The sequence below is a fragment of the Chinchilla lanigera genome, unplaced genomic scaffold, assembly GCF_000276665.1.
Source record: "Chinchilla lanigera isolate Chin_1 unplaced genomic scaffold, ChiLan1.0 scaffold00007, whole genome shotgun sequence".
Classification (NCBI taxonomy): Eukaryota; Metazoa; Chordata; class Mammalia; order Rodentia; family Chinchillidae; genus Chinchilla; species Chinchilla lanigera.
Window position 1 is genome coordinate 2,936,018 of NW_004955408.1, and position 12,084 is coordinate 2,948,101.

General features: G+C 37.9%; 1 protein-coding gene across 1 annotated transcript in view; it reads right to left on the minus strand.

Annotated features, from left to right (window-relative positions):
- Rapgef6 (Rap guanine nucleotide exchange factor (GEF) 6) overlaps nucleotides 1-12,084 on the minus strand; it is a 206,744-nt gene that overhangs the window by 33,488 nt on the left and 161,172 nt on the right. Inside the window, exons 18-20 of the mRNA XM_005376072.2 lie at nucleotides 9,649-9,889; nucleotides 8,565-8,948; nucleotides 181-392 (exon numbers count right to left, since the gene is read on the minus strand). Coding sequence (XP_005376129.1) covers nucleotides 181-392; nucleotides 8,565-8,948; nucleotides 9,649-9,889 — 837 coding nt within the window. The remainder of the gene's footprint in view (nucleotides 1-180; nucleotides 393-8,564; nucleotides 8,949-9,648; nucleotides 9,890-12,084) is intronic.

A 12,084-nucleotide genomic window follows, 5' to 3' on the forward strand; every position in this document is an offset into this window, starting at 1 on the left:
TGCCGCTGAGCTAAATCCCCAGCCCCCAACAATGTAGTTTTTTTAGGTGCCTAAAATCTACTGCATTTAACTGTGTTAAGCTTTAGTGATATCATCAGCAGATTGGAATATATAATGAATCACAATGCTATGGAATTAGCTAAACCTAAACATGCTAATTTTTAATTAAGTTGTAAATACCTTCATGAAGAAATGTCATGTCTTTCTTGACAACAGGGAAGAGTGGAATAATTGGAGGCTGCATGCTTTGACTACTAAGAATATTTCTGTATTTTGCCATGTTTCTAGATGGATCAAAAAGGTCTTGCAGGTCTTGGAGATGTTTCTCATATTTGCTTGGTAACTTTTCCCAGGTACCTCTGAGCCGTGCTACAGGTGCCAGGTTCAAGCCACTGTCAGAGATGAGAATAGAACATTAAAAAGGGACCTGGGAGAGAAAGTGGACTCAAGTAAAATAAGTGCATACAGCAAGTTTTCTAATAATGCTGGAAACAGCAGGGATCTATCTTAACATGTTGAATAAACACAGAAAACTACAAAAAATACATTAAGAGAGACTCTGTAAGCTTAAAGTAGGGAGAACTTGTTTCCTTTCCAAAAAAACTGAATTACTTGCCTAAGCTACAGACCCACACAGCCTTTATTTTACAGTTTGCATTTAAGTGATACATGGAATGATTCTATAAAATAAACACGTAACTGAAAGAACTTTCAAGCATGAGAATGTTCTCTGTTTTACTCAGAAGTGACTTTACAGAAACAATACTCATTTAAAGGTGGTTTAAGTAATGCTGAGAACTGTTACTTACAGGCAGCATTTTTTTTCCTCTGAGATTTTGTCCAGTTATATCCCTGATTCCCAAACTTCCACATCCCTATGTTCCAATCCTGTTCCTTAAACCGCCAGATACTCACTGTCTCTTTTCCACAGGGCTTTAAACAAGCTCAGATAGTCACTAACTGGAAACAATAATTCATGACCATTAGGCTTTAATTAATCCCTATTTCTTTACTTCTACACTACTATCTGATGGGTACACTGGCAACTGAATTGTGTGTGTACGTATAAAATATGCCTGGATTTTCTTTTTCGTTAATCCTGCTTTGTTTTCAATCGTCTTTTACTCACACCACAATATTTAAAATATTTTCTTGACTTTTGATGTTAAACTGTGGATTTAAGGGCCTGGCGTAGTGGTGCACCCTGTAATCCCAGCACTTGAGAGGCTGAGGCAGGAAGATCATTGTGAGTTTGAGACCAGCCTGGGTTATAGTGAGTTCAAGGCTGGCCTGAACTGCAGATCACTTCCCCTGAGGGTAAACACCATCGACCCCACATCTACAGGCTGACAGGCTAGATAAGGCTGGATAGTTTTCTTTACTGTAGAGAGTTAGGGGAAGAGAGAGTGAACCAATACATGAGCTGAAACATTCTGGTAGAAAGCTGTTTAACAGCGATGGGACACAAGGAGAAAGTGCGTTGTGAGCAGCACTAAAGCTGCCAACTTCTATTTCCTGTGAAAAACTAAAGGGTAAAACAATCACATTCAAGTCCAATCCTGGCTAGCTGGGAAGTCTGCCCTCACTCCTCTCTCTCATCCAAGAAATCTCGCACCGTTTAAAAGGACGAAGTACGACACTATAACATGTAGACACAATGAGAACAAAGAGAATATGGTAGAAAAATAATGTTGACAATAAAAAAAAAAAGAAAACTGGTACTATCAAGTGACCTGCCATGATTTTGAAGAAATTAATAAAACTAATGAAGAGTTTAATGCAATGACAAAAGAACTTGGGAAAAACATGTTAAGAAATGTGGCTGAAAATTAACTAGTAGAGTTCAGAAAGACACAGAAGAAAAAATAAAAACCAGAAGAGAAATGAAGGACACACTGAAACTTACAGAAAAACAGTCATTGCTAAAATACTGTAAATGACATGGTGGAAAGAATAAACGAAAATAATCAGTGGAAATGGACAAAGTCGAAAAGGACTGGAGAAAAAATGACAGTTGTTCTGGTGGTTAGACACTAGCAGGGCTGAGGCATGAGGGTGGAGGTCAAAACAGCATGGTTGGCCAGGTATAGCGAAACGAAGGGGACCACAGCGTGTAAATATTTGTTAGGTCTGAGACATAAAGGGATCCCACAGAGCACAATTCCATTTTAATGCCACACATGTGCACATTCCTCCTGATGCCTGGCCATCTGGCCCCTTACTTCCAAAACAAGTACACAGCATTTTTGGATGGCCTATGCTCAACGATGTCAGAAGGCTGAACATTCTTTAAAGACTGTCCTTCCTTGGGCTGAGACCTGATTTAAATTTCCTTCATAAGTTTCTTAAGGTTAAGGCCCCTGAGAGAACACTGACCATCAGAAAAACAGTAAGACATTATTTGACTGACATTCCATAGTAACATTCCCGTAACTCTTGTATGTATAAAACGGTATCCAACTCATACTCCGGGCAGATGTCTTTGTGACACTGCCCACTGTCTTGCTTGAAGGCATAATCTCTCCATACCAGTTTTACAATGGGCACTACCTCTACTTAAGCATGGTCACCTATGTGTCTTGACTGAAATCTTTCATCAAAAGCACAAAGAACCAAGGAACAAGGAGTGAGAGGCCAGTTCCTCAGTGTGTCAGGAACTAGCTTCCTGGTGATAGATATGTCAGCCTGTTATGGCTTATGTCTGTGTGTCCCCCCAAAGCCTCTTGCGGCCATGGGGCAGGCTATTAGAGTTTGAATATGGGTGTGAGAGCTGCACCCGCCCCGGGAGTGGATAGTTTGCATATGTAAGGGAGAGGAAAAGGGTGCTTGGGGCATTCCTCCCCCATTCCCGCTGGTGTGTGCTTGGGGCTTTGCTGTGCTGCCGCCCTGAGATGCAGCCCTCTGCCACGCGCCACTCTGCCTTGTAATCTGCCAAGTACGGATTGAAACTTCCACTAACTGTAAGCGAAATAAACCTTTCTTTCCTTCATTTTGGGCGTCAGGTATTTTGTCCCAGCAGCGAGAAAAAAGTAACCAAGACACAGCCAAACAAAGGAGATATAAAATTTGTGTAACTGGTATTCCTAAAGAAGAAAATAAAAATAATGCAACTGAAAAATATTCAAAGGTACGATTTAGAAGGTTTTCTAGAAGCAAAGGGAAGATTTAAAACCACAGAATGAAAAGACACCATAGTCTTGGAAAACCTGACATAGATCTAAAAAGAAAGAGAAGAACAAAGAAGAAGAGGAAGAAAAGAAACATCGGTAGGGGCTGGGATTTAGCTCAGCAGCACAGTGCCTGCCTGGCAAGCACGAGGTTGTGAGTTCGATTCCCGGTACCAGAAAAAAAAAAACAAAAACCAAAAAAGAAACATCGGTAAATGACTTCAATGAAAAGTTACAAATCTGTGAACGTAGCAGGGAAGAAAAATTCAAGCAAACCTCAGGAAGCTATATAGCTATATAAAATGTTAGTTGAAAAGTCACTGTCTATTAAGTCCCCAAGAAATAATGTGTGAAGACAGGACTTTATATATAGCTCGAAAAACTGTCAATTAAAAAGCACCAAAAAGGTACTTTGAATACGCTCAGAAAATATAATTCCCACAAAATCTTCAATCAGTGACCAACCAAAATAAACTTTAACCAAGAGGTAACTGGAGAAATTACAAGAAAGAGACTCTGATGAGTAGTTTAAGACTGTTTAAAACAAGGAGTGAGGCCAGGCATAGTGGCACATGCCTATAATCCGAGCATTCATGAGGCTGAGGTAGGAGGATTGCTGTGAGTTTGAAGCCAGCGTGGGCTACAAAATTATTTTAAGGCCAGCCTGAACTGCATAGCGAGACCCTGCCTCAAAGAGACAAAACAAGGAGTGGTGGCTGACAGGAGTCAAATACACAAGAATAAGAGCAAAGGAAAAAACCATAGATACACAAAATTAAAAGCACACAACATGTTAATTTACTCAATTCTATATGAAAACTAAAACTCAGATAAAACATAATATATTAGAGTCACCAAATGCCAAATCTGGTCCACTGTTTGTTTTCATAAGTAAAATTACTGGAACACAACCCTATGCATTTGTTTATTTACTGTTTAAGGCTGATTCTGTGATACAGCGGCAGATTTCAGCAGTTTAAGAGAGACTATATATCCCAGAAAGCCTGAACTATTTCCTCTGCAGGAAAAGTGTACCACCTCCACTTTAGGAAACACTGAAATTGAGATATAAAACTCTAAAAGATGACAGAGGTTACTACAGAGTACCAAGTCCACATGGCGTCACGGGTAAATTCTCAATTGTCAAACCAAGTACCTTCAAATTAAAAAAAACAAAAACAAAAACCAAAAAACCCCCAAAAACCAAGTACCTTCAACGCTATTTAAACTGCTTGCATCACACAAACAAGGAATGAAAGCCTACAAATTTTATCAAGTCGTCACAGTACTGATATTAAAGTCCACAACTAAGCCATGCAAACCAACGAAGGACACCACCATACAATTTACCGATTATATGGAGCTCACGCCAGGTTACAAGGGTAATTCATTCTCATGGCACTATTACAATAATACTAATAGTAAAGGGAAAAATTATCACTTTAGATACTAAATCATCACATAATTAAATTTGATGTTCATTCCTAACTTTTAGAAAATTAAAGAATTAAAAGCAAAATATATTTGTTAACTGAAAGCCCTTATAATATTTAATGAAGAGATATTAGAAACACTCATTAAGAATCATGAATTATGCACAGAGGTTTATAATTACAATCATTTAATGTAAAAGTACCAGCAGACAGAAACAGAAAAAATAAAAAAAAGAATGGAATGAGTTAAAGTTATCATTATTGATAAGAAAATAAGACTAATTCAAAATCCTCAAAAGAAATAGATAAATGGAATGAAGAATTCAAGTTATCAATATTTAAAAGAAATAAGAAAATTAGATTGTGTAACTGAAAGTCCCAAAAATATTAACTGCAAAATTATTGGAAACAAAAACATGTAAGAGGGGCCGGGGATATAGCTCAGCAGCACAAGCGTGTGCCTGGCAAGCGCAAGGTCCTGAGTTTGATTCCTGGTACCAAAAAGAAAAAAAAACAAGAATGCAGTAAGATGCCTCTGCACAAAACTGGTGTTTGTGAGCACTACAATATTTAGGCAGAAGCAAAAACCAGTTAGAAACTATAAGGACCCCACTTCTAACAGCAATAAGTGATAGTAAACATTCAAAAAATGTTCAACACTGGGGCTGGGGATTTAGCTCAGCGGCACAGCGCCAGCCCGGCAAGCACAAGGTCGTGAGTTCGATCCTTGGTACTGGAAAAAAAACAAAACAAAACAAACAAACAAAAAAATGTTCAACATTTATATGAATGAAGCACAAACTCCACAGGACAAACAAGAAAATTAGAACAAGTGGAATAAGTGTTCTTGGATGAAGCAGCCACTATTATAAAGATAACAAGTATCTGTTAAATTAACTTAATGTGATCACAAGGAAAACATTCATAGAACTTTCTAAAAGAACTGAACTGATTCATTTCTAACTTACCTGATTCTAAAGTTCAGATAAAACACGTGCCAGAAATAGCCAGAGAAAAGTATGAAAAGGGTAACGAGAGGTTTGATACCTCTCCCAGATCTTCAAATCTATTTACAGCTTTAGCAATCAAAACAGTGATGAACAGACAAGACAAATCAGTGGAATGAGTGTCAGAAATAGACCCAAAATATGTACAAGATTTTGGTATTCTTTTAGGAGAAAAGATGGATTAATGAAGTTGGATAAATAAGCTCTCTGGAACAAAATAAGATGTGTTCCTCTGCCGCTCACAACAAAATGGAATTCAAGATCAATAAAAAAGTAACACATAGCAAAGTACAACACCACAAAGGTGCTGCAGCTTGTGATATACACTCACTGACTGAAACAGCCTTATCAGATAGGAACCGCTGGGACTCCCACCGGAGAATGAGGAAGCTCAGTGTCACCAGTAAGTGCCAATACTGGATTCAGACCAAGGCAGTTCTTTGCTCTTAACCACAGGATACAAAATGTAGAATATCTTAGAGAAAAAAGTAATAAATTTATAAAGACTACAGAGCTGCAGCATGGCAAATGGAAACACTACAGCTAAATAACAGAAATTTAGAGCTACCCATAAATAATATATACTCCATAGTACAATGGAATATTTTATAGGTATTTTAGAAATCAGGCAGGTTTATTGATACTAACGTAGATAATAATCTCTAAAGTGAATTAAACAAAATAAACCAAGGAGGAGAGAAATGTGGGTGGAATGGGGACTGAGTGGGAGCGAGCTACTTTTACACTGCACTTTTTTACTATGCAGTACTTTAGATTTTTTCCATGTATATGTAATATTTATCTAAAAAAACTAAATTTTTTTACTACAAAAGACATACTAGATTCCAGCCACAGCTTGTGACTCACTTGCCCTCTCTCTACTGTAAAGAGTTGTATGTTCTTGGATACACCTGAATATAAAACAATACAAAGCAACTATCTTCACATGAACTATGGCAGTATATAACAAAGGTTCTTTGTAACAAAACAAATCTCTTAACTAAGACAAAACCCTTTTACTCACACCTCAGGCATTCCCTACATGGTTCTTGGAGTTTCTGCTTACCACCTCTTCTCAAATCACTCTTTCCTTGGCTTTATGTTTTTTTTTTTTTTTTTTTTTGAGCCAGTGTCTTGCTGTGTACTTTAGACTGAACTCATTATATAGCCCAGGCTGGCCTCGAACTCATGGCAATCCTCCTGTTTCAGCCTCCCAAGTGCTGAGATTATAGGTGTGCGTTACCCTGGCTTTAATAACCTATCACCACCGTGCTGCTCTAACTCATACAGTAAGCCATCTCTGGCTGGACTCTGCTCAGTAGTTTACACTGAAGATGACTACTATGGTGTGGTTTCAAATCCTCTACAATTCCTTTTCTCCTCCCTTTAGAGAGCCCACTCACACTCTCAGTGTCAATCTTCTTCACGGAGTACTCTAAAATTGAGTCTCTCTCAAATCCTTTACTCAATGTTTTCTAAACACACAGCTAAATTGCTAGCCTCCAATGTACTGTATTTACCAATTGTGTCTTTGTTCCCAACATAGACCTAGTTATCTTTTTAACAGAACTGGGGATTAAACTTAGGGTCTTCACTCTGAGCTATGTTCTTAGCACTTTTAATTTTTTATTCTTATTTTTCCAGCCTTTTTGAAGATTTTGAGACTTTGTTAAGTCATAAGTTGCCCTGGTTGGGCTTGAACTTGCAGTCCTCCTGCCTTAGCACCTCAGAGTGCTGGGGAATCAGTGTGTGTCACCATCCCTGGCTAATGCATGCATGCATATATTCAGTTGCTCATTTGTAACGTTTATTTTCCTTAGTACATTTTTGCAGTACACAGTGATTATATTTGATAAATGAGAAAACCAGTCTTCAGTTTTCCACCAACATACTGCTACTACAGTGGGAGAGGCACAATTCAAATACAGGCGCAGCTGATTCAACACTCCTAAAAACTCTAGTTGTAGCCACTGGTTAATTTACTAAAGGATCATCCTCTTACTAGACAGAGCCGTGCTTAAATTGTTCCCATAAAGCTTCCATTTTTGCCATGTCTGGTGATACATGCATACAGTCCCAGCACCCTAAGAGAGGGAGGGAGGAGGACTGCAATTTTAAGCCTAGCCTGGTCAACTGAGAGAGACCCTGCCTCAAAACTGTTTTTAAATGTAATTAAATAAGGGGATGTGTGGCTCAGTGTGGGCCGAGTTCAATCTCTAGTGCTGGAAGAAAAAACCCACTTTTACCTTACTTGAGCAGTAAGAACAAGTTCATACAAATTCTGTGGGTGATGGATAGGTGGCACTGAGCGAAGTGGAGGTGACACTGGGTACACGGAGTTACACTGCTACATACAAAACGGGGCCTTTGACACGGACCTAACTACAACTCTCTCTGCTTTACAAGCAGACTTGCTTTAAGAGGGATCCCTTTACTGATCTGTGTGGGGGGGATGAGAGCAGGAAAATAAATCATCTAAACTGTCTTTTCATAATATGCAGGCAGAAGGTAGTAGGGAGAGTTCATACAACCGCCTATATATCCTGGGCATACATGCTTCACCGGACTTTTGTAATTCTAATGTCCTAGCCTGACAAGACACCCAGTAATACCTCATGCAGTGCCCGGCAAAAATGAAAGGCTCACCAAACAGTTGCTGTTACTATTGAAGACCACATACCCAAAATGGGTACGATGACTTAAATGGGAAAAGGGACATGGGGAAGCAACCATCCATCTTCATTAGAAAAAAAAATCACAGGGAGATGAAAGAAACAAAACCTAAAAGTCAATACCACCATGACATAAAGTGCATTAAATCTAATGATGCTTCAGTAAACGCTTACTGATTGAACTTTTCTCTTCCTAGGCATTTAGAACCTAAGTAGAAAACTAGCTTCATGTCTAATATCATAAAAAGTGCACACAGGTACTTGTACCTATTTGTAAGAACTTACCTTATAATTGCAAACATGGAATTGAAATTCTTACATTCTCGACAATGAAGTGCAATCTTAATAAAATGCTTAATGATTTTCATTCGTTTGAGCTGATTTGATTCTGTTAAAATCTCTGAGGCAACCCAGAATGTCTCTTGGTTAACAATGTCCTCAAACTCCTTCAAGTGAGTATTTCCCGTTTTTGAGTCCAACTTAAAAATGTCATCAATGTACTCAGTAGGCTCAATATTACGAAATAAGTCAAAGTCCCTCATGGACAGCTGGGCGGCCAGCTCGATGGTACTGAGCTGCAGCATGGACAGCTGGCTCTCCTTCACCAGTTCCTGCGCGTCTTCATCTGAGCACAAGGTTTCTGTTTCCATGTTATTTTTTAGATAGTACCTAAAGGAAAAAAGTTTTTTTTAATAAAACTGATCATAAATGTGGTGTCATTCATAAAAACACTGTACCTCTTTATTACTGTTCTCAAAAATACTGCTTTATTAAGCACACATCTGTAACATCAGCTCCCTGGAAGAATAAAAGAAAAACTCCTTAGAAAAACAACTGTGAAAATGACGGTTTCTTACGCCCACAGTACATTCACATTCTAAACATATTTTTTTTTTTTTTTTGCGAGAGAGTCTGGCTATGTAGCTCAGGCCACTTTGACCTTGTGGCAGTCCTCCTGTGTGCTGGAATTACAGGGGTGTGCCACCACGCCTAACATGAATAAATTTATAAACTAATACACACACATATTCAGATACATATAAAGATTGCTGTTACTCAGTTTCTTCCTCTGCAAAAAACAGACTGAGTGCACCAGCAGTTCTCAGATTTTCATTTTAGCATGACTGCTTACACACTTTGGCAAGGTGGTCTCCCCCCTTTTATTCTCCTCACTCTAGAGTAACCCTTAAGAAAACCCTACAATTCTATTTATATAAGCCAAAGTTTGGGAAAAAGAATCCCTACTTTAATTTAGAGAGAACTCAGTAGCAACAAGACATGATGATGTTTCTACTAAAAATACCTGTTTTAGTAGGATCTTCAAAAAGCACATTTACAAATACGCACGTTCTCTAAGAAGCATATTCACCTTCCACTGAGTTGAATTCGATCAGCTAGTTTGGAGAACTGGTCTGGAAGTCTTCTTTGCTTTATGACACCCTCAGGAGTAACAGAGACTTCACAGAGAGAGTACGTGTCAGATGCGCCAGTCAGGCCAAATTCATGGACAGCATGACAAACTACTTCTTTAGCTGTGGTATCTTTACTGATGATAATGTAGCAACTTTGTTGATCTGCTTTGAAAACTCTTATAACTTGATCAGGAATATCTATATAAATACAAAACATGCTTTTATTATTCTCAAGAAAATTACTTTCATTTATTTATTTTTTTGCTTTTTGAGACAGGGTCTCGCTATGAAGTTCAGGCTGGCCTTGAGCTCACTTTGTAGCCCAGGCTGGTCTTGAACTCACAATGATCCTCCTGCCTCATCCTCCTGAGTGCTGGGATTACAGGCATGCACCACCACGCCTGGCTAAGAAAATTACTTTTAAAAACTCTTCAAAAAACAATGTGGAATACAATGATTCCTGTAAAACACTGACATTTCTATTTCAGGCAGCAGACTAACAGAAATAACTGATGCATTTTTAAGAAAAATGTACTTTTCAGGTGACAAAATACTAATACATGTTCACAAAGATAAAAATTGGAAAAAAACTGGAATCATCACTTGAAAGCTATTTTTCTCATTTATTATAAAGTCTGATGCTATTCTTCCATAAAACTATTTTTAATACAGGCACAGGATTCCATCTTATATATTTTGTATATTTCAGTTATACAAAGCCCTAATGATAGGTATGTAGATTGCTCACCGTTCTCAATTACAGTAAGTTACATTAGATATAGACACCCACCCTTACAAACTAGATAAACCTTCGCAGGCAATCTGTGTATTTCCTCAGTAAAAACCCTCTTAAACAATTGCTGAGTTATAACCCATGCATATCTTCCAACATCTTGAAATATATTGCCAAGATACTACACAGAAAAATTATAATAGTTTATAATTCTAGAATGTAAGACAGCAAATTTGGTCACATCCTTTTTAAAAGTTTAACAAAAAATGTTTAGTTTTGTTTACCCATTTTGAAAGCCCTATCCTTTTCCTCCTTCTCAGAAATATGTTATTCTTTTATTTTTCATTTCTTTGGTTACTGGTGAGATTCCGTAACTGGTATTGGTTTAATGAACCATCGGTATTTCTTCTTTTTAAAAATTCCTTTCAATATCCTCTATGCTTTTTCCTACTGAAATATACTAGGTACCAACACTTAAGTCTACTATCAAGTAGCAAATGTTTCATAGTTTTTATATTCTACTTATTTTTAAGGCAGAAAGGTTTTAAATGCTCATATACTTAAATATCACAACCTGTTCCCTTGTGATTTCTGCTATTAGTAAATAAATTCCACCTCAAGATAATGTTCATCTGATCAGCACGCGTAAATGGTATTTTGTATTTCCTCTTTCTGTCCTACCTTCTTTTTCTGGTCACATAGCTTGGCTAAAGTTTCCAGAACAATGTTTCCTTTGATAAGAGTTGGCTAATTGTTAATACCGTTAAGTGAAAAGAGATTTATTTGTTACCATAGAAAATACTACATTTCCCCGAATAAATTATTATACATTTTTTTTTGCGTATAAAGACTTATTATTGGGACCTTTTCTGTGATGGTGGCAGCGGGGTCGGGCAGGCAGATTTTGGTGACTCAAGTACTTATTCTGCCTGAACAGCATTATACTCTTAGGCTCATGTACACTATTAACTTTTAGAGAAAAAAAAATTCATAGATTTGTCTCAAGAGGAGAGAAGAGAAGAGAAAGGAAGGGAAGAGAAGAGAGTAATGGAACAAATACAGTAGGAGAAACATTTCACAGAACAAGGTAATGAGAACACAAAAAGGCTCCTAGCACTACAAGACTGAACTGAATATAACTCCAGGGAGGAGGCTCAGAAGATGCTGAATGCTCTGGGACTACTGTCAAGTTACAAGAACGCTTCATCTCTCAGCTTGTCTGCAGAAGGATGCACCAAACTGTCTTTCCTTGACATTCAAAGACCCGAGTCATCAAAGTCAGACTACTGTATGATCCACTCAAATGAGAAATGCTTTTCTTCCCTATGCCAGAAAATGACTACAAGCAGACAGAAATTTTAGTTTGCCAGGAAAAAGGAAGCAAAGAATGGGTTTTCATTTTTTTGTCTTTTTGAGACAGGGTTTTGTTATGCACTTCAGGCTGGCCTTGAGCTCACTTTTGTTGCCCAGGCTGGTCTTGAACTTGCAATGATCCTCCTGCCTCAGCCTCCCAAGTGCTGGGATTATAGGCGTGTGCCACCACACCCAGCAAAAAATGGATTTTAATTATCCTTTTTTACTATTTAAACCAGATCAAACATTATACTGTTATTTGTATTATTCCCACCCTGCTCATGATAATTCTTCATGAAAATGGGTC